General features: G+C 40.9%; 4 protein-coding genes across 7 annotated transcripts; 3 read left to right on the top strand and 1 right to left on the bottom strand.

The window, feature by feature from the left end:
- Positions 1–2150: 2150 nt before the first annotated feature.
- trim46a (tripartite motif containing 46a) lies at positions 2151–13248 on the bottom strand. 2 transcript variants are annotated; one of them, XM_074653596.1, is made up of 12 exons: positions 12888–13247; positions 11417–11675; positions 10769–10919; positions 9715–9913; positions 9492–9638; positions 9323–9418; positions 8580–8833; positions 8370–8491; positions 7937–8266; positions 6319–6548; positions 6115–6182; positions 2151–3729 (listed from the first exon to the last, which is right to left on the bottom strand). In XM_074653596.1, the coding sequence occupies exons 1-12, from the start codon at positions 12945–12947 to the stop codon at positions 3285–3287; spliced, it is 2361 nt and encodes a 786-aa protein (XP_074509697.1). In that variant the 5' UTR covers positions 12948–13247; the 3' UTR covers positions 2151–3284. The 2 variants fall into 2 exon arrangements, with proteins under 2 accessions (XP_074509697.1, XP_074509698.1); XM_074653597.1 differs by lacking the exons at positions 2151–3729; positions 6115–6182; positions 6319–6548 and adding an exon at positions 6559–7569 and having other exon boundaries at positions 12888–13248.
- Positions 13249–14854: 1606 nt separating this feature from the next.
- Positions 14855–17763, top strand: LOC141778994 (transmembrane protein 107-like). 2 transcript variants are annotated; one of them, XM_074653592.1, is made up of 5 exons: positions 14855–15291; positions 15987–16054; positions 16361–16461; positions 17136–17232; positions 17416–17763. In XM_074653592.1, exons 1-5 carry the CDS (start codon positions 15205–15207, stop codon positions 17483–17485), a joined length of 423 nt encoding a protein of 140 aa, XP_074509693.1. In that variant the 5' UTR covers positions 14855–15204; the 3' UTR covers positions 17486–17763. The 2 variants fall into 2 exon arrangements, with proteins under 2 accessions (XP_074509693.1, XP_074509692.1); XM_074653591.1 differs by lacking the exon at positions 17136–17232 and adding an exon at positions 16956–17052 and having other exon boundaries at positions 14856–15291.
- A 1263-nt stretch (positions 17764–19026) lies between these two features.
- Positions 19027–21774, top strand: krtcap2 (keratinocyte associated protein 2). 2 transcript variants are annotated; one of them, XM_074653593.1, is made up of 5 exons: positions 19027–19183; positions 20322–20476; positions 20691–20754; positions 21111–21177; positions 21301–21774. In XM_074653593.1, exons 1-5 carry the CDS (start codon positions 19180–19182, stop codon positions 21419–21421), a joined length of 411 nt encoding a protein of 136 aa, XP_074509694.1. In that variant the 5' UTR covers positions 19027–19179; the 3' UTR covers positions 21422–21774. The 2 variants fall into 2 exon arrangements, with proteins under 2 accessions (XP_074509694.1, XP_074509695.1); XM_074653594.1 differs by having other exon boundaries at positions 19046–19183; positions 20325–20476.
- Positions 21775–23256: 1482 nt separating this feature from the next.
- LOC141778997 (protein S100-A1-like) lies at positions 23257–25369 on the top strand. Its single transcript, XM_074653595.1, has 3 exons — positions 23257–23413; positions 24834–24988; positions 25116–25369. The coding sequence occupies exons 2-3, from the start codon at positions 24851–24853 to the stop codon at positions 25275–25277; spliced, it is 300 nt and encodes a 99-aa protein (XP_074509696.1). The 5' UTR covers positions 23257–23413; positions 24834–24850; the 3' UTR covers positions 25278–25369.
- The last annotated feature ends 394 nt before the right edge of the window (positions 25370–25763 follow it).

Here is a 25763-nt window from a genome sequence, read left to right as displayed (position 1 = left end):
TCCAAAAAATGGGAAGAAAAGGGAGAGGAATGAGTGGAGGGAGAGAAATATTCTTCCAGGTGCAACAGCACTAGTCTGGCTCAGAGAACCAAACAGAAGCTGTAAGCTCTTACCTTATATCTGACCTGTCATCACAGATTTGTGACCAGACAAGTTAGTGTTGACATATGATGCACCTGTTGCTGACTAACCTCTTTCAAAGAAGCCGGAGGAAGTCAACAAAGCACAAACAACGTCGCCCCCTAAAGGTTCATTTTTATTATTGCATACTCCTGCAGCAGACAGAGCTCCAACACTGGTTTCATTGCAACACCTCCCTGTTGATGAAAAAGACAATAACAAATCCACAACCATTCTGGTGTCACGCAATACATTCACTCTTTCACCTTTGTCCCTCTGTCTGGGAGATAATAGCCTGTTCTACTACCAGTCCAACTGGCTCACCTACTCGCCTTGTCCTCCTCACATGTAATACAGCTGTTGGGCTCTTAGCCCGCCTCTTTCTGTTGCTGTCGTTCTGTATCAGGTGTCCTGAGGTGTGTCTTGGCTCTGTACAAAATAGGTTTATTATATTTTGAAGCCCGTAGCACAAAAGACCCATTTTACATGTTCATTCCAGATCTGGCACACTCGAGTGATTAAGGGTACGCTTGCCCTTACATGCAGGCGTTCCCTACGCACTCCATGACATTTAAAACAAGGAGTCTGTTTTCATTAATCCCTTCTAGAGAACTGGTGTTTACAGTCAATCAAAATGTGGCAACTTTATAGCACGCGACAATTAATCCAGGTGTTGCATTTGACCAAAAACATGTCTATCATTTTGGCTGTGGGGCGGGAAAATGACAGGCGATGATGAAAATAAGATAGGTTTACAACCAAGAGAATACTCTGTGAGTCAAATTAAAAGTGTCAGAAATACAAAAAAAGGAGAACATGAGAAGGTTTCTGTCTTAAAGCTGCAGTGGGTAGAATTGGAGCAAATATGATTTAAAAAAGTTATGTTTATAAAACGGTCACTATATCCTGACAGTTGTGCATGAGACAGGTAATCTGAAAGAAATCATGTGCCTCTGTGTCCTCTGGTGCTCCTAATGGCATCTACGAGATTTCACAGACCGGAGGAAAACAACCAATCAGAGCCGAGTTGGAGCCTGCCGTCTCTGAGCAGCTGTCAATCACTCACGAACTGCAATCAAATGGTCAAACTAGGCAGCGCTGATCAAATATGAATTAATATTCTGCTACTGTAATGCCTACTTCTCGACTCAAATGTTTTCAGAAACATCTTATACTGTTTAGCTGTAAAATGAGAAAGTTTGCTCCAGCTGGTGGGCAGGGCTTGGTATTTCCTCAACTGATCTCAACATGGCTGCTGGGTCACAATGCCGGTCATTCATTGACACAAAGTGACTCCGTGTTACAGTTATCAGTCATTTATTGTTTCTTTTCATGACATGATAGAAACATTCTGCCAGCCAAGGTTAACTCTAAATGGAGAGAGAGAGTGATTTCTGGGATGCTACAGTCTAAAGTCATTCAAGTGCTGCTGTGCTGTAACACAAGTAGAGGAGTCTAGAACATCATTCAAGACGAGGATACACACCAAAAAATCATATTGTATATCAAAATACAGTCTGAGTCTTGGAAATATTACAATATAGACAATCTCTTGCACTGAAATGAGGCATAACAGGACTCTTACATTCTCCAAACTCTTTAAATCAGCTTATTCAATAAAAAAACAAAAGCTATAGAAAAAAAAGTCAAATTTTAAGTCAACCAGAGCTCATAAAATAGACCTCTTCTCATTAGCCTACTTCATCCATCCACTTCCTTTAACGTCACATCTCATCATTAACATGTATGTGCAAATCACTCAAACACCACAGTTTAAAACTGGACAAGTAGGCCATCTACATTTAGTCAAAATGTAAAACACTGAAATGTATTCACACGTTATTAATTCAAACAGCATTATGAGATCATGATGCTTCAGAAACGTTTTTACTTTATCTCTTTTGAAAACATTGAGGCAACTATGAGCGTGTTTACTGAGCCGAAATGCCACAAGAGTCCTTTTTTGAAATGCAAAACAGCGACTATATAAAATACCACTGGTACTGTTCAGACACTGAGACGCGTGATCCTGATGTGAGCCAACTTGAATGTTCACATTCTCTAATTCAGAATTATATACACGTCATTAACACTTGTTGAAGCTACATAAAAAAATCAAGATATAAAATTAGACGTACAGTACATCTGAGGTGCTTATACAAGGTGACAGTCATATCTGCATAATGTAAGTTATGAATCCTAGTTACACTTGCATGCAACTTTTGTTGTCCAGTCATTCTTGGACAAATTAAAGGAACAGTGTGTAACGTTTCGGGGGATCTATTATCAGAAATGGAATATAATATTCATAACTGTTTTTTCATAAGTGTATAATCACTAAGAATCGTTATGTTTTTGTTAGCTTAGAATGAGCCCTTCATATCTACATAGGGAGCGGGTCCTCTTCACATAGTTCGCCATGTTTCTACAGTAGCCCAGGACGGACAAACCAAACACTGGCTCTAGAAAGAGCCTTTCACGTTTTTATGTTATCTGAAGGCAACCGTTATTCTCCGACACAATTTGGGAAACTGCAGTAACGTGAGCCGCAGAGTGCAAAACCGTGGTACCGCCAGACGCCGTCTGACTTCCGTTGCTCCTAAAGTAGTGTTATTATGGTAAGGATGGCCTCTGAGCGAAGTGAACAGCGTTACCACGGTTTTGCACTCGGTGACTCACGTCACCTGCAACCACACCACTAGATGCCACCAAATTCTACAAACTGTACCTTTAAGACAAGTGTAAAAGGAGGGCAGATTTTTTTCTTACATTACAAACAGATTTAACCTGCTATAAAGGTGATTCACTCACCGTGTCGACAGAACTCTGCATAGTCTAAAATCACTTCAGCCACAATGTCCATAGGAGCATTGCACAATTGAGAAGAAAGAAAGAAAGCAGGAAAAAAATAGCCAAAAGAGAGATTTGATATTCAGGCCAAGTGCAAATGCAAAAGTACATCAGATATTTATATTAAGATCTCAACAATCACATCGAGAGGAAAAATATCCAGCAGCGACAGTTCAATCAAGTATCCAAGTTTCACAGGATCAAGGCAATTATCAACTCACATTAAGTGGTGAATATAAACCACCTTTAACTCTACAGACATAAACTTTGATTGCTGAGTGAACTGTGCCCACAAACTGCTGTCACGCCACAATTTATTTGCTGAGATTTGTCGCACGTGTTTGGATAGTTACTCTCCGCGGCGGCGGCTCGTCGATGCTCCGGGTGGCCACGAGGTCCTGCAGCTGCAGGGCCCCTCCGCCGATGAAGCAGAAGGCCGGACACACCGGCGCCGAACAGTCCACGTGTCCCTCCCACAGGATCCGCAGCGAGTGGGCATCGTAGAAGGTGATGCGTCCTTTGTCACAGTCCAGACACACTCCCAGTCGGGGTGGCAGAGGAGCAGTGTGAAGGTGAGGCATGTTACTGTGGCTGCTGTGGGAGTGCACTCCCCCCTGGCTCTGGCTGTCCACCTGGCTTTGAGTGTGTCCATGTCCTTGAGGAAGCAGGATCTTGCCCATGCCCATTGTGAGGAAACAGAAGGGAGGAGAGTCCTGGCCGTCCTCTGCCCCACTGTCATGGCCACTGTCTGGGTCACAGCTGGGGGGGGCGGAAGGAAGGAGAAGATTAGGCTACACAAAAGAAAAACTAAGCAAAGGAGGAAAATGTATCTAATGTTTGAATACAGAAGGACCTGAAGATGTCAAATACTCCTACTCTACAATGCCAGCTTTCCACCTCAATGACAATAACATTTGTATTTTACACCTCCGGTGTCTGCAGGTTGATGAATGTGATGTTTCTGCAGCTTCAGTCTGATCTTCTTTCTCTCTCTGGTTCTCTAAGTTGATCAGCGCTGATGATGGTCCAGTGGATAAGAACACCAACTACCAACGAAGACACCGGGGTTCAAACCCCGACTGAGGTATGCCACACAGGAGTGTATGTGATGAATGTGTATGTGTGTGACTTCATTTGCGTGCTCTAAAAATTTCAAATGGCGTTCGTCAAAATTGCGCGTCAATTTCAACTTGGGAATTTCCGAATTTACACCAACATCGTCCAATGAGGAGGAAACAGAGTACACGTAAGTCCAGGTAAAAAATGTTCATGTTTCAGTTATCACTTTGTGTGTTTTAGTCTGCACATTGTTCAACTCACTCTGCAGGTGATAGAGGAGCTGATCATTTGACCTCCACCTGGGTTGGTATGACATATTATACAGTAAATCTTCCATAATAAGGCTTTTAAAGGATAATCTGTATTCTTTCAATTAAAGGTGCTGTTTGTAACTTCTTACACTTACAAATAGGGTCGGTGTCCCATGCTATAGGTATACATTCCATCTAAATACAACTGTTTTGGTTTGGTTTTGAAAAGTCAATCAATCAGATTTCTATACATGTTCCCATTCTAAGAAAACCATAACCCATTGGTCTATTTGACCAGCTCAGGCCTGTTTTGAAGTTCAATGTCTTTAGGATGAGTGCAATATCACGATTCATCCACCAGATGGAGACAAAGACTGTGTTTTCAAATGGATGGCTGCTCAATGCTGGAGGAAGGCAGAGTAAAAATGCCCCTCCATGAATTTTCCGTCTGTCAACCATCAGAGGTTTTCATAAAGGTGTCTCCTATTGTGAAAAGCATGTCTTGAATGAGCCTGACGAATCAGTCTGTCTCATTAAAACACTCAGAGCTGACCAGAGCCTGAATTAATCAAAATGTCTCAGAGGAGGAAATCAGTCCCAACTGGACAAAAGTTATCAGAGCAACACATGTTAGGTTCTTCTTTTAGGACGAAGAGTAAAAACATTTTAGCAACTTTCCTGACTCGTGAAGTGACTCATATCTCAGCTGAAATGTCTCCGAGCTTCAGAGGAGTTTGAACCTTTCAGCAGCTGCAGATGGAGCTCACGTGGATGTTTTGGGAACACTTGATTCCGTTTTTATGAGGTAAACACTTCTTAAAATTAACAAAATGTTAAAAGGTTTTAATTGGTTTTCTGGCTTTTAATTTGAGCCTATCTTATATTTTCTCTTTAATGGATTATCTGGATTAGCACATTAAAATGGATGGCTGGATTCAACTCAGAAATGATCCAGAGACATTGGAGTAGCCATTAGCAGCGTTGATACGCCCTCGAACACAATGTTTGATCACAAAACAGCAAAGGTGAGACATATTTTATGCTTATGGCTGTATAAAGTGAAGCTTATTTCTTCCTATTGTTCGACTGCTGGTTCAGGGACTTTTGGTCATCAAGTGATAAGACTATTACCGTTGGAATTTGTGGAGTCTCAGCTTCCAAAATGACATTGTTTGTGCGAGTAGCAATGAAGTTGCAAAATCGCTAGCATTGCTATGCATGCATGCACCATTAGTGTGTTTTTGCCGTGTGCTCATTTAGTTGCTTGGTGCTGGAATTGTGTTTCATTTAGGTCAAAATGGTTATCATGAGTTATGTGGGTATCCGGGATGAATATTTTGCAACATGTTTAACATGTCCTTATATAGTGTTTGCAATCTACACCAACCCCTTAAAATGTAAGACAACTTTCACCTTAATTAAAATGGATTAAAGTATTTTTAAAATGTAAAAAAACCTTAAAATGTACAAAATAACATCACAGGTGACTACACTTTGATTTGTACCTTAAAGGACCAGGATTCTTCAATTACCATGTAAATGGTTAATTAATGGAGAAATAAATGGATTGATGTATACAGCATATGAGTTTTTCTAACCCTTAAAGTGACATTATGTAACCTTTGTAAAGAGGAAATAACACAATCCTCCTCTTACAAATTAAAAGTTGAATTCATAAGGATTGAAACGCACCCTTGCTCAGTTTAATGCATTCAGGTATTCTGTTGCTGTGTATGACCTGTAGTTTGTGGTGGCTGGTGTTCGCTGTAGCTGACTCTTGTTGTTTGTGACGATTAATCTAAAGTTTCTATTTAAGAGAGTGTGATTTAGTTACCGAGGGCTGGCCATGTCCTGAGGGAGATGAAACCACTCTTGAAGCTTCGCCTCCTGCCCTACTCCCACCTGCATGGCAGAGAACCAGAAAGACAGAAATCATTGGTCACATCCATTTTGAGTCAGCATGTAAAGTAAAACTGATTCCATACATCTACAATGCATTATATTACCAAGCCAACTGACCAACAAGCATCCCTCTCACCTTCACCAGGTAGGAACCAGGCTCCACAGAACATGCCCAGTAGTGTCTGCCTTGACTGACAGCCAAGTCGGCAACCAGCAGGTCAGAAGTCAATTGGCAAGACGTGAGCGTGCGGTCGGCGGCCTGCAGGAGCGAGAGGCCTGGCACGCTGCGGGCGTAGGTTTGGCCTCTACCCAAAGCCAGCCTGTCAGCGTGCAACCCCCAGCGTGAGTCCAAGGAGAAACTCAACACTGAGAGGAAGGGAAAAGGAGGCATACCAGGAGGGAAAGGAAGGGTGAGGAGGGAGAGAGATGGCAAGGAAGGTAACGGAAAGGAGTCAGGAGGGAGGAAGGGTTAGATCCTGAAGCTGTGACAGTCGGGCTACAGCAAGTCTGATCACATAATGGAATAAGAGCTAAAGAAGAAGTGGGAGGAGAACACATAATAAGAGGCAGATCAAGAGAAGAGATGTATTCAATAGGAAAAGTAGGATGAAGCAGGAGGAGGACACGTGAGAAGCAGAGTAAAAGTAATATTCACTCTATCTACATATTGTTTGGATTGTAGGATTTAACGACCCCTCCACTCCACTAGGTGTCTCTGTGTCCTGGTTCCTCTTTGCAGGATCTGGGTCGTCAGCTTCATGAGCCACACTTGAGAAAGGATGCTTTGTCTCGCTGCAGGCCACTTTGTCATACACTCGTGAATGTTTAAATCTGTCGGTTCACCTCCTGTTATTGCATCTCCATGCACGGACCGACCCTTCAAAGAACGCCTTGCTCTTCAATTTTGTGCTGTAGTCTACCGTTTACTGTGTAATATCTCTAGTGGTCTCGTTGTCACTCTTTAGTGCTTCGAGTTGCTGGGTTGCAGCGTGGAGATGGGTTGGCAGGTTGGGGGATACACTACAGAGCCGGTCAGTATAAAAGCTCACCACCTTCCTACGGAGGCTCTCTCTTCCCACGCTGATGTGGCTGCTGTTTTGTTTTGTTTGTTTGAGACACTCCACACATCCATACATGCTTACATGACTGATTACTGACTTCCACGTTTGTTTTGTTATTTATTGTTACGTTGAAAATGTGCTTATTTATGACTTTTAAAGTCGTCGCAGCTTTTGAGCCGGGATGTGACAGACTAACAGCAAAATGGAACAATGGACAATATAAAGTAACAATACATACTTTTTTAAAGTGCAGAAGGACAGACAGGCAAGAGTGACTGGGATGAAACTGGAATGCGGAATAAAAAAAGGGAGGTTTGGTGCAGAGGCTAAAATGAAAAATAAAGTGGGAATAGAGGAAATGAAGGGATGGAGAGAAAAATATCAAGATTAGTCAATTAATTGAAGAAATGGAAAATACCGGAAATATATCCAACTTAAAATACTGTATATGCCAACAGTTTTTTCTTTGTTACCAATGCAAACCAGCTTGTTTTATGAATTTAAAAAACTCCAATCTTGAGGCATATTACTTATTCTCCAAGCTATTTACAGTGTGCTTCTTTGTTATGAATTCAGTGAAACTGCATTGGAAACAAGGAATGGTCTCATTTGTTTGAGAAGAATGGAAAGATGAAGAGAAATGTAAAAATAAAAAAAAGTGATCATGTAAATTAATAGCTTTCCATATCTCACCAGGTGCTGGTGGAGTGTGGAGGTAAACTTCTTCACTGTACTCTCCAAACCCGGCCTTGTTGCAGCCTCTCACCCTGAGCACATACACACTGTCCATCTGCAGTCGATCAATCACAGCATTGGTCCCTCTCACTTCGTCCAGACGCAGCCATGCTGCTGCATTATTAGGAGATCTGGTGCCGCCCCATGTGGCTGCAGCCCCTCCTGCTCGTCGCTGGTATTCGACGGAGAAGTGCCAAGCCGGGGCCGAGTCCTGAGGGAGGCGCCAGCACAAAAACAGCTGGTCGTAAGCAAGTGTCTTCTGAGTGTCGATGACTGGAGCCACTGGGGCTTTGGAGGAGACAAAGCAACAGATGCAGGTTACATTCATTTACTGTGATAAAGTATAATTTCACTTTTACGTGATTCTTATCACAGAAACAAAGGAGCCTACCACGTATGAACTCCAAGCCTTGGATGAGCTTGACCTCTTTGGTTGCATCTAGGTGAAAGTGTCTGAAGGAGGGATCAGCTGAGAGAGTGAAACATTGGAGGTTTTCTATGGCCTTCACAAGCCTGGAGGAAAAAGAAAAAGGTGTCAGAATGCAAAATCTCACCACTTAATTCTTCCTAAATTTAGGATTCAACTGATTAAGTGTGCTACCTGCTGTGCGTGACTCTGGCAGCCTGTACGAAGCAGGGTTGATCGGTCTCCTTGAGCAGCTCCTGTGTGTAGGCCATCAGACCCGCGTGCTCCAGCAGGCCTCGCCTCTCTGAGACCTGGGCACACAGGGCGTCCTCCCTCCTGCTGCGAGATCCCTCAAGGGCCAGAGCCAAAGCCCCCTGACGCTCTGCTACAGCCGCTCCCAGCTCCCTGATACAATGGGTCAGCTGATGCAGCGCCACTGCACTGTTCGCCTGGAGGGAGACAGGATGGGGAGAAAGTGCCGAGTGACAGATTAGAAATGACAAACACAGAGACAACGTCTTAGCTATTGCCAACACAGAAGTGTGTCATTGTACTAGAGCCCCAGGCCTCTAGAGTTGCAGCTGTAGTTAAAGTAAATTGGCAGGATAGGCTAAGGATGGATTCCCATTTTATTGAAGCACAACAACAACAAAAAAGTAGTTTCCTCTAAACTACAGTTGATTAGTGTCAAAAATGTTGCAAGGAAACATGGATTCAATTCCAACACAACATACTGCTTCCGGCCTGTTATACAAAAGAAACATAATTGGTTGTGTAGACCACAGCAGAGTGTTGATATCTAGATAGAAGAATCCGTGTTAGCCACATGGGATGGCCATTTCCATTGAACCCAATGAAATATTGTTGCAGAAATGCTGTACAAAGATACAGTATTGAGGAAACAGGCACTTTGACAAAGCAGAGAAAAGATAGTTCACCTCCATCTGTTTGATGGCAGCTTCCAGTTGAGTGGTCTGACTCTGTATTGTCTCCTGGTTGGCCAGGATAAAGTTGGATTCCTTGGTAACCTTGTCCTAAGACCAAAACAAAAGTTGGCATTTCAAGGCTGCTAACATCAGGATCTTAACACAGTGGAAACAGACTCACCTTGAGGGCCTGGTAGGCCTGTGCTATAGGCATCACTTTGTGTCCATGGTGGACACGACGGAGCTTACAAAGTGGGCACAGTAACCTCTGGCAGTTACGGCAGTACCACTGCAGTCTCTCCTGCTCATGTTCCGTGCACGTTAGGACCTGGAGCACAAAAGAGCATTACAACGGAAGAGAAACTGAACACAAAACACAAATCACTAAAAAAAAACAGACAAACCTTTGGCCGGAAGTTGTTGGTGGGCAGAATGTGTTCGTGCTGAGCTCGAGGGGTTCCCCAGGGGTGGTAGAGTTTGAAACACTCGTTGCAGAAGTTGGACTTGCAGTCAGCGCAGCCTTTAGTGGCCTCCAGAGACTGAGGAGGCTTACAGAAGCCACACATGATGGCTACACTGCCCAGACTGACTGTGTGCCTGTACCTAAAGGGCAGACAGGGGTACAGGGAGATAAGGGCAGGGCTGAAGCAATGCTGCAGCAGAAAAAAAAAGAAAGCAAGAAAGTAGGAGTCCTGAAAACTCAATAACGGGAAGATTGAGCTTGTCTAAGTTTGCCCTGCTCTATTTTCAGTAGTTAAGAGTTTATTTTACTGTCTGACCTGGATACATCACCAGCTGCTGCCTTGTTACTGCATCTTGCGCAGTAAAACATGCACCGTCACACTTTCCTGACCAACACAGCCACTGTCTGGGGAGGGAGCAGCTGCACTCCTCAAACTGCTGCGTGTGAAATCTGGGAAATTGCCTATCCCCATAACTCTCTCCCCATCTCACAACGCTTTTTACAAAAGCAGCTCCTCTCACTTTGATCTTCACTATTTCAAGTGATAACAGCAGAGGATGATTAACATTAAAGAACGATGAGAAGAACTTCACTCCAAACTTCCTCATCGTAACTTAAATTGGACCATTTTGCCACAGTTGTTGTCGTACATGTACTCTGCAGTTTTTGAGCTGTCCCTGCAATCTGCTCTCAGGATTCACCTTTGATCAGGAGTAAAGGAAAGATTCACGAGTGAAACTCCTTCCAGCGAATGATTTCCTGTCTCATTTATAAAGCGGTATTGACTAAGCCCTTCATTCGCTGCCTTTCTTTATTGCCTGCAGGCAAAAAGATTTTTTCCTTCTTTCTTTCTTTCTTTATGATTTCTGTTAGTGAGCTGATGATGAGACATTATCATATGCAGTCATGTTTGTGCCGGCAGCGTCAGCTCTGACTACACCTGACTGCACCTGTATCTGCTGGAGTATATCTATAGTGTTTGTGTGTACGCATACCTCTCCACAATCCGCTCCAGCGTGAGGTTGCGGAGGCAGTCTGTCAGGCCTTTCTCTCCGAGCTCCACGTCCTGCTGACAGGAAGGACACGGGAACAACATGGGGGGAGGGGCCGCGTCCTTCCGCCTCCGCCCTGGGTATGTCCCGCACACTGAGAGAAGGATGCAGGTGTAGAGGAGGGGAGATGAAGGAGAAAGAGACGTGGCGGAGAAAAAGAGCAGAACTCGATTGTTCCTCACATACTGTGTACAGTATGTAAAAATAGTGCACGGTGATAAAGGTTAGTTCACTGTGGAGGAAACACTATTAGCTTACACACACTCTGAAAACACACCTGCTCGACAGATGCTTACTGCCTCCTTGACTCTCTCTGCCTCTGTGGCCTTTGCTCTACATGCACTTAAATAAGTCATGAGATGAATGCATAAGGCCCTGCATGAACAGCAGGATACTGATGTGTCAGCTACATTACCTATGACAGTGGCGTCATATCACGCCATCATCTTTGCATTTTTAAATCATTTTAAAGATGATGTCACTCTTATTTGGCTTAATGCTGAGATCATTCTCAAAGCTCATTGCTAGGCCATTTTAATTTCCCCATCAGCTGTACCAAACACACACATAATCTCGTCATCCTTTCTCCACCTGTTCTGAGGACCCGCTCCAGGCGGTCAGGGGTCCTGGGTGTGGGTCTTCGTGCCTGCCGTGGGGAGCGATTGTTGGGTGTGGAGGCCGGCGAGTTGGGCTCCGGAGGGAGGTCTGGAGGAGGATAACCCCTTTGTACCAACACCTCGGCTGCACACAGCAGACACACGCTGTGCTGACACGGCAGGAGGATAGGCTGCTTCACCATCTCATCACACACCGGGCAATGCAGCTCCCGTTCCATACTCTTCATGTTGGACTGGAGATGAGGAGAAGAAGAACAGTCAGATTCAATAAAGGCTGAGTCACTAGAGTAAATAAAGAATCCACTGCTCTTTACTTTCTGCACCTCCTGTGACCTGTAACAAAATGTGTGTGACATGTGTAGGAGTCGAGAGCGAGAAGGGGAGCTGCAACAGACACTGGTTATGTATATCTGATAGTTCTATGTACAGAGGGAAAATGTGGAGGAGAAAATAGCTTTCCCTGACTTCAGGGTTTTATAGCCTGTCTCTATAGCTTCACCTTCCCTTTGAACAATTCACATGTTTTTTTGGGGGGGGGTTATTCATTTTTTAAAAAGGGACACGTCTGTTGTCCCTTGGCAGGTCAAAACAAAGAAACATACTACAGTCATACAAGAAAGAACATACAAAACGCACGATACACAGCTACACACAATAGCACATCACAAAGTATGCTTGTCAAGTAAAAGCAAGTCATGAAGACCATGGAGTTGGAATAAAGATCAGTGAGTACAGAGCTGAGCAGCTTTCAACAGACGATTTAAGTTGGTTTTGAACATGCTGATAGAGCTGCAGCTCCTCACATCATCAGGCAGGGTGTTCCACAGATTTGTGGCCTGTAGTATTGTAGTATTATTAGCTATAGCTCTGGCATAGGATACCATGGTTCGGAGTATGACACTTGTCCAAGGGGAAATTTTCAAATCAATAAAATAAATATCAGTTTTTGCTGCTCAGGCCTCGTTTTATTTGGTTGTGGAGGCCCTATCCGGAATAGGATGTTGCAGCTATAGCCTACTAAACGCAGCATCCCGTTTCTATGGCAACGCGCATCATCTCTGCTTCATCGTATATGCGGCCCTGTAAGCACCTGAAGCTACGTTAGCCAACATATATGTGTTGATTATAATCACCAAACACCTTCACCTGCTTCATCTGTTGTGAAAAATGTTATTTGTGGCCTTGCTTTTTATGTTTCCATCCACAGCTGCTATCAGAGCTTCATGGCTATAAAAAGCAAACCTCTCTTTGATTGAATTAATGCCCAAAAAGGGGAAGAAATGCCTTTACATCTCTTCATCATAGACGCAACCTGTGCGTCCAGATATACTTCGACGAGAAATATGGCAAATGTGTGTGATTAGGACAAAAGATATATCGTTTAAAATAAGCACACGTGGTTGAAATAAATAGCGTATAACAAAAAATGAGCGTCGTTTACTCACACTGATGCGAACCAACGCGTCCATGATAGAGGTAAAGGTTTGTAACTCCTCTTCTGCCATTCCTCCAAAGAAGATGCCAGCGTCCCACCCTGCGATGCAACAAATAAACCTCCTGTTTTCTGGGGGAAAGAGGATCCTGGGCCTTATCTGGTGATGGAGAGTGGTTGGTGGTCTTCTGTCCTCGGTGTGTTGCTGCTGCTGTTGCTGGCACCTTGATCCTGTCTCTGTCTGTCTCAAAGCAGCGAGTCGACTCGGTTAGAAATAGGATGGGAGGGGGGGTTTGGATCTGGTTTATTAGGCTACATCACAGCCGCATTGCCCAAGGACCCATTAAAATGTTACATTGTTAAAATAGGTCTTGTTATATTTTATTTTATTTTAATATATGCATATTTGACAATGTAAAAAAACATCCTGTCCGGTCTCACTATAATATTCAATCATGTTTATTATAAGAATAAAATATCGCTTCCTTCCTGCTATAATCCGCAGCTCAGTGTGTCATAGTAAACCTCCTGGTTGTTGTTTTTTCGGGGGTTCGTGTCTCCTAAAATGTCCATATGAGAAATTGTGAGTGGCCCAGTTTTTTTTCGTAGTACCAGTAGATGGCAGTATTGTATTGTACTGTTGTATCATCGTTTAGCAACTTCTTTAAATCTAATCTCAAATTTCAAGTTGCAATTTTCAAGTTTATTTGTCATATGTATTTAAAAGTACAGTATACAGTGAAATGCAATGAAATGCATTTTACACTGGCTCTCTCTCAGCCCTTAAAATCTATAAATAGTACAGTAATTCTCAAATTCATTCACATAATACTAGACAGGTTAATCATCTTCACCTGCCTTTTTACAAATTTATAAAACAAAACATGGCCAGTACTCCCTCAGATATCGTGATGTACATACATGGAACACCAAAATACATGTTATCAAGAGCTCGTTATCCTTAGAACATTTAAAAGGAAATTATCATCACATTTAATTCATGATGTCGAATTATCTTTTGATATGTTTAGATATATTTTCTTTTCTTCTGTACTGTTTTTTTGTATGTATTTCAATGTGTTCAATGTTGGATTGTTTTCCACTGTTCGGTTAGTTTTTTTTGCACATTTTGTGTACTTCTTGTTGTTGTTTAAATTTGGTTGTATTTTTAAAATTATGTTAATTTAGATATTTCTTCCTTTTTTGTTATTGTTTTTTTTCTCCTGGGGTTGGGGGGAGGTCTGTGGCTTCTTGACCTCTCCTGACACATTTCTTGGTTTTTATTTCATTGACTGGATTTTGTGCAGTTTTATATATGTGCAAATAAATAAATAAATAAAAAAAAATAATAAAAATATATTTAGATATATTTTCTTTTTTTCTGTACTGTTTTTTGTATGTATTTCAATGTTTTTATTGGATTGTTTTCGACTGTTTGGTTAGGTGTTTTTTTTGCACATTTTGTGTACTTCTTGTTGTTGTTTAACTTTTGTTGTATTTTTAAAATGATGTGAAAATAAATTTAAAAAAAATATATGTTTAGATATATTTTCTTTTTCTTCTGTACTGTTTTTTGTATGTATTTCAATGTCTTTATTGGATTGTTTTCCACTGTTTGGTTAGGTTTTTCCTGCACATTTTGTGTACTTCTTGTTGTTGTTTAACTTTTGTTGTATTTTTAAAATGATGTTAGTTTAGATCTTTCTTTCTTTTTGTTATTGTTTTTTTTTCCTCCTGGGGTTGGGGGGGAGGTCCTTTGTATAAGCCTGTGGCTTCTTGACCTCTCCTGACACATTTCTTGTTTTTTTTCATTGACTGGATTTTGTGCAGTTTTATATATATATATAAATAAATAAATAAATAAATAAATAAAATAAATATATATATATATAGAGGACTGTTCATGGTTCAACAGTCCTCTCTCTATTGTTGTCCGTGTCCGGAACCTTTAGATATTGGTCGTTATAGTGGAAACCGGACTTTAATTAAGAATGCACCGGCTTTGACTCGGTTGTTGTAGCAACCGTCTTAGCAGCGTGAGCATCTCCTGGCTGTGTTGGATTTAATAACTGTAGTAATTAGCTTAATGAAATATCAGTAGAGGTCGCGATATGTTCGATACAATCCTTTTGTCTTCGTTTAACGTTCAACGTCGTTTATGTTTCTTTTGATAAAGCTTCATTGTGCAGTTAGCTCAGTGAGCAGCATGTGCTAACCTAACACTGGTTTAGTTATCTATGTGGCTCATTTAAAGTGCAGTAAATAACGTTGCATTTGTTTGCACATCGTATGTTATTATATACTACTGATTTAGTGAATAGCTCCTCAGTATGTCGGCTGTCAGCAGCCTCGTCCCTGCACGGTTCTTGACCATCACAGCTCACCTTGTCATCGTTATCACCATCTTCTGGTCGAGGGTAAGATACTGATCTTATACACGCACTCTAGCTGTTACCCCAGGATGTATTTAGATAGGTAGATAGATAGATAGATAGGTAGGTAGGTAGGTAGGTAGGTAGGTAGATAGATAGATAGATAGATAGATAGATAGGTAGGTAGGTAGGTAGGTAGATAGATAGATAGATAGATAGATAGATAGGGTAGGTAGGTAGGTAGGTAGGTAGGTAGATAGATAGATAGTAACTTTATTGATCCCGAGTGAAATTCAAGTTTCCAGCATCACGGTTCCATAGTGCAAAAACATGTTAGTAAAAGGGCAGTAAAAAAGTTAGTAGTACAAACTACAAAGTACAAAAAAATAGGAGATGAAGAAAACTGTTAAAAGTGAATATAGTGCAGGGTAACAGCTGAGATACAGGACTATTAAAAAAGTGAATATAGTGCAGAGGAGACTGTTTTAGAAATGAGTATAGTGCAGGGTAACTCCAGTAGCTTAGTCTATGAAAGTGCACTGTGTGCATTATTATCTGTCCTGCAGACCGTCCTCCTTTGTCTCCCCCTCCCTAGAGAGGTGTTGTACAGTTTGATGGCTCGGGGGACAAAGGGTTTCCTGAGTCTGTCTGTGGAGCACTTGGGGAGAAGCAGCTTGCCGCTAAACGATATTGATAACCAATAATGTAGTGTTTTTCATGCTAAAATGTTTGTTTCACAGGAAAACAACGTGAAGGCTTGCTTGCCTTTGGATTTCACTCAAGAGCAGTATGACGATGAAGACAATAAGTAAGAAAACATTTGACAAGAAACACTCACACACACACACACACGTGTTTGTTGAAATGTAATTGGAATACTGTATATACATACCATTAATATATAACAATATTATGTTCTGTTAATGTTGTTAATATTCATATTAATATTATTGTGTTCTTTTGGATTTTGATGATTTGGCCAAACATTTTTGAGTTTCAGTTTTTTTAAACTTTCATGCCATTAAAGCCACTTTGAATTGACAAACACACACACACACACACACACACACACACACACACAAAGTAAGAAATAATATGTCTGTCTTTGTCGCAGGTTGGTGGTGGCATTGGCAGTCACCCTCGGTCTGTTTGCTATAGAGTTGGCTGGGTTCTTCTCAGGAGTGTCCATGTTCAACTGCAGTCAAGGTCTCCTGTGTATCCTTTACACCGATAATGTGGGCCCATCATTGATGATGATTTATAAATGATGACGATGGTAGTTGATATATGTTCCAAGGCCTTTGTTGCTTTTTATACCCCTCACTCCCCCTTTGTTTCCTGTCTGACTTCACTACCAACTGTCCAACAAAGGCAAACATGCCAAAAATCAGATCAAAAAAATTGTATTCTATGCAGCAATTGAGATGTTGACATGGGGCTGTTGTGCAGTAAAATATAAGACATGAGATAAGAGCAGTAAGTGTAATGACATTTGCCTTCTGGACAAAGAATGGAAGGTGGGAATACAGTATATGTTGGTTTAGAATTGATGACAGCCTCAACACAAGCCAGTACATTGGTATCAAATGAAATATCTCTACAAATATAAAGTATAAAAAGAGATAAGTGATATTAAGAAGTCATTCTAGTTGTCAGTTACAATTCCATGACTCCAAACTCCTGTATAATCTCCTCTTCGCCTACTATAGCAACAGGAGTCCATGCCAGTGCCTCAGTGGCTCTGCTTTTCTTTCTATTTGAGCAGTGGAAGTGTGACATCTACTGGTGGATCCTTGCCATTTGCAGGTTAGTGTATACATACTGTATATTCAATATTGTGTGTTTTTTTTTCCAAAAGGGTGTTTTTCCCTGACAGATATTACACCCAGCACTGGCTGTCCACTGCAGCGCATCCGTATCCTTGTCTTTCTTTGTGTTTGAGAAGTGGGAATGCTGGACATATTGGGTTATTTTTGCTGCCTGCAGGTTGGTGTGTGTGTGTCTGTGTATGTTGATGTGCATGCATGGATTAGCTTTCAGAGAGCAAAGTGATACAGCCTCTATAAACAATGAAGTATTAGTCAGTATGAAGTATGAATGTGTGTATACTGTGACACTGTCCTCAGTGGTTCTCCCTACATTTCTATCTTTGTCTGTCTCTCCCTCCAGTGTGCTACCCGCGTTTGTGGAGATTCTTCTGTTTATAGCTGTTTTTGGACTGAAGAAGAAGCCGTTATGAAAGACGGTCCTGATGTGAAATGCTACAATTAGCATGGATGATGACATTTGTCTCACTGTATCAACAGATACTGTAGCTACAGAAGGTCTGTGATTCATAATTAATGTGCAGAGGAATGAACTGTAAAAAAATGTTTAACTGATTTATGTGCATACCGTGCACCAACAAACATCACAGGGATATTCAAGCCACTCTCCACTGTCCATAATGTTTTTTTTATATATTCTGTAGATGCAGAAAAGGCAGTAACTTTGTTAAAAAATAAGTGCTAATTTGTCATTAAATGTCTATCGGTCAAATTCCCATGGAAAATGTTAGAATGCTTTTGTAATCCCAAATACATTTTGTACAAATTCTTTCTTAAACTGTTGATGCTTGTCAATTATTTTTGCTCTGAATCTTTTTGGCACTCTATTTTTACCTCCCAGGCACATTGGTTTCACTGTGTACCGTGTACACACACTACTCACAGTGTATATGTAACATTAGAATTAAGAAATTATTGAACCATTATAAACAAACACACAAAAACAGCAGGAGAAAACATTTCATGAAGATGGTAATCATAATACATTTACATACATAATACAATTTGCCGTACATGCTTTCTTAAAGGGACTGTTTGTAACTTCTTACACGTATAAATTATTCCGGGTCGATGTCCCATGCGCGCTCGCGTGTGGCTACGCTGTTCAGACGAGACTCCAACACAAACTACACGGAAGCACCAAAACCACAAAGTTATATCTAGTGAAGCCCGTCGTGCAAAACAGTGTTGGACGCGGGGGAGACCGTAGCTTTGGTCTCCAGGGCCGGAGTCTTTGCTATACTCTGCTCCTCTGCCTACCTGCCTTCACTCAGCTCGCTCCACCTCATGTGCATTCGCGCACACTACACACTGCAGAAGAGTTAGTTTAGCTCTGAGAATATCTAATGAATGTACAGTGGACGTTTGTGCTGAAATAACTGCTGCAGCTCCTCCAGACCAACAGAGGTTTTCCGTGTCTTGTGAAGTGACGGGGCTCCGCAGCGAAAAACTTTATCGTCTCCGACCGGGTGCCGGTGTCCTCCCTGTTCCCTCCGACCGCGGTCGGGAGGCTGAAGCAGGAAAAGCCAACGCTAGGATCAGCATTGATTCATGGAGAGACCTTTGGCTAGTCAGCTAACATTACTGCCAAGCAGATGAAATATAGAGTGATATTGTGCTTTTAGCTGACGTGTGTCGCCTCACTGTTTTGACGGATTGTCTATCTAGAGCCAGCAAGCGCGAGCCCGACGCTGACTTTCGTTGACTTAACGGCCACAGGTGTTAACAAGCATTTCTGATTCTTACAAACAGCCCCTTTAATGGATACTGGTCAGATTTGTCATGAAACGAACAAAAAGACGCTCATTGATGAATTTCCATTTATGTAAATTAAAATGAATGTATGTAAAACTGAAATAAGAGACACATTTACCATGACTTTTAACAGACTTTATATTTCAATCTAACCAGCATCTTTTAATTAACACATCCATGACCAGCACAACTTCCTGTGTTCTTCCTCCATTCATGACTCCGCCCTCTGGTCCCACCTGGAATGTAGACCGGGTGGTTACTAGTTTTTAGTTCCTAGTGCCGGGACAACTAGCTTAGCTGGTTCAACCAAGTTAAACAAATCTGTTCATTACAAGGACTCTAACACTGAATCATGGGTATGTATTGCACGATTCATTTGATCATTCAAGTAAACTTGTAATCGCATAGACATTGTAGGATATTAGCTCCTAGTTCTATGGTCCAGCTAGAGAGCTAAAGCTAACGTGCAGAAAGAAACGACTGATAGCAGCTATTATTTACTGTATTTACTCTAAAACACTCAGGACGTACATGTTTTAACACACTGTGTATGTAAAGTTACGTCAGCCTGATATGTTTTGCTTCTAACGTCGTTTGTTTAGCTTAAAGCTGACAGCAACTAGACGGAAACGTGTATGAAGGAACACTGACGTGGCGTTACGCTATAAAGAGTTCAGGTGGCCAATCTGCTGATTCAATTCATTGATCACAGTTAATGTTACACCTGCAGTCTGCGTGCTGTTGTTCACCTCTAAGTGTGTTTATATTAATTGTCTTTATTTATGATGAGGTCAAGAAGAGGAAAACTCCTCAGTTTAGTTACAGCTGAAGTGTCCTGTTCTCACAACTGTGTTTTTCTAGTATATAACTGCACCATACTATTCTATCAATGTTAAAGGCCCATATTATGCTCATTTTCAGGTTCATACTTGTATTTTGTGTTTCTACTAGAACATGTTTACATGCTGTAATGTTAAAAAAACACTTTGTTTTCCTCATACTGTCAGCCTGAATATACCTGTATTTACCCTCTGTCTGAAACGCTCCGTTTTAGCGCATTTTGACGGAATTGCAACAGAATTGTGTTGCTATGCAACAGCTTGGGTCCATGTGTACTTCCTGTCAGCTGATGTTATTTACATACACTGCAACCAGGAATAAACTGGGACACATTTAGAATGTTTACATTTAAAATTGTGTCAAGGGTCTAAATATTGTATATTCGTGACATCATGAATGTGCTGAAATCCTAACGGCTTGTTTCAAATGCAGAGTTTCTGAAAACGGGCTGTGTGTATTACCCTGTGGATTGAGTGTTATGATACTTTCACAATATTTATATAGGACTTAAGCCTACTTTATAATAAAAAAAAACCTGAAAATCTCACTTTTTTATAATATGGGACCTTTAAGACAAGCATTTCTATGATGCCTGGCCTTTGTGAAGGACTTCCGTGTTTGAGTTATACAATAACCACTTCCTTTGCCTTGTAGCAGCGAACACAGGCACCTCCCTAGTGCTGTCCAGTCTGCTGTCAGTGCTGGTATTTGCTGGGATGCAGATGTTCAGTAAGCAGCTGGGATCCACTGAGTGGCTCACCATCCTGGGAGGTTTCCTGGGCTCAGTCCTCTTCATCTGCTCCCTCACTGTATCCTATTGAACTGCTTCTATCTATGTTAATGCTGATCATCAAACTACATGCTTCTTTAGTATTTCATGCTTTGTTTAAATAGCTTTTTGTCAGTGAACATCCCATGCTGTCTTTTGTGTATACATTCACCCCATTTTCTCACCTTGTTTCTTGTTAGCGTTTAAATGTACAGATACCACTGAGGAGTGTTCTACCTTAACTTTATTTACAGGCATTTAATAATTTGGAGAATCTGTTTTTTGGAAAGGGATTCCAAGCCAAGATATTCCCAGAGAGTAAGTACGGACAACACTGAAATCAAACTCCTGCTCTCAGTACACGCGTCCTTTCTCTTTCTTTCTTCCTTTTGAAGTTTAGTCTAACATTTCTCCTTTGACTTGCCGAATCAAGCGTCGGTTCAGCTTACACGGAAACATGAGCATTCTTGATTATTAAAGCATATCTGAACATCACCATGCCAGCCTCTCCTAATAGGAGTTAACCCGTTTGATACACAGTTGGTCAGGGATTTAACATACCATTTTACAAACAGTTTGTACATTATATCTGGGATTAGCCTAGAATATCGGTGCTTTGATATATCATTCCGGCTCTGTTCCTCACTTGTATTCTTCATTCCCTCAACTTCCAGTTCTGGTGTGCCTGTGCCTGTCACTGTTTGCCTCTGGTCTGGTACACCGTGTCTGCGTCACCACATGGTACGTGACGGTATACCTCTACAAATCACAAATACCTGTGTGCAGTTGAGTTCATACAACGCAGTTAAGAATAGTCTTAAAATGTATTTCATTCCATTGCTTTTTTCTTTCTTTCTATTCCAGCCTGATATTCTCCCTCTTCGCTCTGTACTACATCAACAAAGTATCCGCCGCTCTCTACCAAGCAGCCGCTCCCGCAGTAACACCAGCCAAGGCTGCCAGCAAGGGCAAGAGGAAGAACTGATGAATCTGTTGGATCCCACTTGCATCCAGTGAATCAGTTAATATTACCCAGGTTCTGACACACAGCAGTTGTGTATTTTGTAATGTATTAAATCCATAACCCCTCGGTGTATTTCTGCAGGAAAGTGACGATCAAATCAGTGACTACAAATTTGAAACCATTATAACATTATTTTTTTACAGTGATCTTGAATTGAGTCATAAAACAGCTGTCAACATTCCATTGATAACCTTTCCCTCAGCACTCGTTTTACACTGATTGCAAAGAGATTCAAACATCCAAACATGTATTCATCAGCACATCAGGTTGCTTTTTTTGTTTAATTCATTTTGTAATTAAACTCTATAAAAGACTTTGAATGTGTTTTTATTCTGTCAAACCAGTTTGCTAATGTCAGTCTTATTTGTTCAGGTAGGTGTGGTGGTATCCTAATATTGTGAGCTGAAATACTGTTAAGGAAAATGCAGGGGAGGGATAGAAACGGTAGCTTGTTTCTCTTCTTTTCCACCAACTGTGGTCAAAATAATCCCTTGACGATGTAACTAAACCATTCATGGTCATCAGAAGTAGACTGGTTGTGGACTGATGCTGGCGTGTGGATGTGTGCAGGAATGTGACGACAGACGACAGGAATGCTGCACAAAACTCTTACTAGGATGAATGGCTTTACACAAAAATATATATATGAAATCTGCACGGAGCATATGTTTTAGTCTTTAAAAGTTATTTTTTCCGTGAGAATGTTGTGGGTGTTTAGAGATGACGTTATCACTCAAGACCTCTGACAATGTGAACATGTAGTTACTTGTACGTAACGTCACTGTTTGCTTCAAAAAGGGGTGGGTGATGGTCGGTTATACTTATCTTGTCAAGGTGACACTTTTTGGGGGTGGTAAAAAAGTACCAAGTAAGCCATGAGTTTTTATGTAAAAAAAAAAGAAAAAGTTTAATATTTGCTCTTTTATTTTTTTATTAGGCGATGGTAGACTAAAGGTTAGAAAAAAAAGTACATGGACTGGCAGGATGAATGTGGATAGAGAAGATGAAATCACTGAGGTGGCCTGGAGCAAGGCTTTAACTTCCAACAGTTCAAGTGCAGCTGCTCAGTGGCCAAAAGATCAGGCTGTGTTTGTACTAGGCAGCTTCCAGGTGTGACGGGAACAGGGTGTTCCTGACAAAGACAATCTTCCTTAGATAAACAATTAGGCTTTGTTTAATATAATTGCATCATTGTTACTGTTTACCTTACTTTAATCAGTGTCATCATAAATAAAAGTCATGTGAGTTGGCTGTTTGAAATCAGACAGGGCCTGGAAACAAATGGAATTAAAATGATATTGTATGATTCATTATTTCGGACACAAAGCTGTGTTTTTTTTTGTAAGATGGGTATATATATACAAGGGAAACATGTAATAGAAGAGCTGATCAGAAGAAGCCACCAGAGCCCAAAAGGCCATTTTGGTTGACAAAAGATTTGTCCTCAGGCCAGCCCTGACTTGTCCTCATCAGCAAGCCCCAGCATCATGTCAGAAGATGTGTGGCACTTATTCCACTGATTTGCGTCACTCTGCTGTACAGTTGCCACTTTGATTGTGATTCAAATTAGAAGAACTTTGAATAACAGATTTTTCTTTGGCAGACTTTCCAGATGTGGAAGTTGGAACAACTAAAGATGACATCATCTTAAAACTCAAAAGGAAAAATGAATCTTTGAGCAGCTTTTTAGGTATTAAAAGACAGTTGAATGTTATGGATTCATCTCTGTATCTCTTGTAGTGACAGTCTAGTGGGAAGAAAACATGGGCAGGGATAGTATTTGCTCATAGCTTTTTCTATTTGCTCCTCTCCTTCTCTGTCTCTATATCCCTCCCTCTCCCTCCCATCACATTGGGCGTTGCCTAGCTGACTATAAAGTCTTGGTTAAACTTCTATTGAGCCTCTGCACTCTTCCTTCAATCTCAAACTACAGTTCTTCTACTTTACGTCCTGGTAAGTTCATTATAATGACTTTAACTCTGCTTTCACTGTTTCTAAATTGGGCGAGTTTGGACAGAAAAATTATACTTTATTATAAAGACTGAAGATTATTTATCTCAGTTGCTGTGTGTCGGTTTGAAGCGTCATGCAAAAAGCTGTTTTTTGTCGAACTTGAGTGTGTTTTCGACAGGTTCGACGGGTGGGCTTTGAGCGTTGTTGGAGCATTACGCACGACTTTCCACCTCTGACAAGTAGCGGCTCGTCCTCTCTCTGTTATCTTCACTCTGAAGTTACTTCTCTCTTCATTGTCTAACGTTTATGTAGACTATAGGCCACCTCGTTATTTTTGGAACTCAACCAGAAAATGGTGAAATGGAAAAGGAAGGGAAAGGGAGAGTGGGAGGATTGAGATAAGGGATTTGACTTTATGTGCCAGAAAATAATGTGTAATAGCCAAAGAATTTGCTTTGAGTGCCAGTAAGACCAACACCCACATCCTCACTTAACAATAGTGTAGTTTTGAATTGGTGGAAGAAGTATTCAGAGCTTTTACTCAAGTAAAAGTAGCAATACTATTTTTTTTAAATTTTATTTATTTATTTGCACATATATAAAACTGCACAAAATCCAGTCATTGAAAAAAACAAACAAGAAATGTGTCAGGAGAGGTCAAGATATACAAAGGACCCCCCTTCCAAAAAAAAAACATTAACAAAAAAGGAAGAAAGATCTAAACTAAGATCATTTTAAAAATACAACAAAAGTTAAACAACAACAAGAAGTACACAAAATGTGCAGAAAAAACTAACCAAACAGTGGAAAACAATCCAATAAAAATAATGAAATACATCTAAAAAACAGTACAGAAGAAAATAAAATAAATAAGATAATTAGACATCATGAATTAAATGTGATGATAATTTACTTTTAAAATGTTCTAAGGATAACAAGCTCTTGATAACATGTATTTTGGTGTTCCATATTTGTACACCACAATATCTACTATATTTCTACTAGTGTAGATATTCTCTTGCAAGTAACCCTGCATTCAAAGTAAAAGTACAAAAGTTGCACCATAATATACTTAAAGTACCAAAAGTACTCTACTTAAGTTGCTTAAGTTAATTCGGCAATGCCCCTGGTGTCAGTTGCCCATACAGAGTTTAAGTTATACATTTTACAGAAGTAAAAGTTAAAAAGTAGCCCAATAGAAAGTTCCATTTTACAGTTAATTTGTGCTTTAATGTTGTATGTTATCTGAGGTCTAAGCCTATTTCATATCTTGTTTGGTAGTTGAAACTATAACAGAGCATCATGCTTATCTAAGTAGTATTCTGCTCAGTGACTTACATCAGCTGTCAGATAGGTGTAGCAGAGAAGAAAGTGCATGTCTTGTAAATGTCTTGCCCAGACTTGTCTTTCTTCTTTTCAGCACCCACCTCTGCAACCATGACTGAGTTGGAGAGAGGCATGGAGTCCCTGATCAAAGTATTCCACAAATATGCCGAAGAAGACGGTGATAAAAAGTTCTTAAGCAAGAAGGAATTTAAAAAACTACTGGAGACCGAGTTACCCTCTTTCCTCAAAGTAAGACTCTTCTGCCTTCTGTCAAATCTAATCTCTATCCTCAGGTACCGGTCAATGTACACATAACTTATTGCTGTTACTTTAACTTTGCACCCTGAACTTGTCTCTCTTGCTAATGCTCTTTCAGACCCAGAAGGACCCAAAAGCTGTGGACAAAATCATGAAAGATTTGGACCAAAACAAAGATGATAAGTTGGACTTTGACGAGTTTCTTCCCCTCGTCGTCGGCCTGTCGATGGCCTGTGAGAAGTGTTACGCGCTCCATGAACAGAAGAAGGGCAAAAAGTGATGGGCAAATATTAGAGCAGAATAATGATTGTTTTTGAGTCAGATCATTTTGTAGCACAAATATGTGCCAAGTAAAACCTACATTTGTCAAGATTTCACTTTCTGTTTGTCTGATTACTCTTTAAGTGTGTCTTTTTTTTTTCTCTAATTCATAAGGCAGCTTCTAGTTGCATGGTTTCATACGCTCTGTGCCATCTATTACTTACGCACATATTGAACCATTAGAGTCGAGAGGAGTTCTGCCAGAAAAATACCTCAGAAAGTACAGAGGATATTGATGAGTTCACATCTGAAACGCATCATTTCACCCATAAATCCTCCTTGAATGTTCAACTGAGGCAGCAGTTTATATGCAGTGAGGTAAATGGTTCAATGTGGGAATGTGCTGGTTATCAGGGTGCAGCACCACATGCCTGTATGTCTGAGCTAAGTGTTGGGGTTATGCCAACTACGCATGCTTAGAAGTGCTCACAAGATTTGGGGCTTG

Source organism: Sebastes fasciatus, chromosome 12 (genome assembly GCF_043250625.1).
Source record: "Sebastes fasciatus isolate fSebFas1 chromosome 12, fSebFas1.pri, whole genome shotgun sequence".
Classification (NCBI taxonomy): domain Eukaryota; kingdom Metazoa; phylum Chordata; class Actinopteri; order Perciformes; family Sebastidae; genus Sebastes; species Sebastes fasciatus.
The sequence above is the reverse complement of the archived record's forward strand: the minus strand, read 5'-3'. Positions and strand labels throughout refer to the sequence as shown.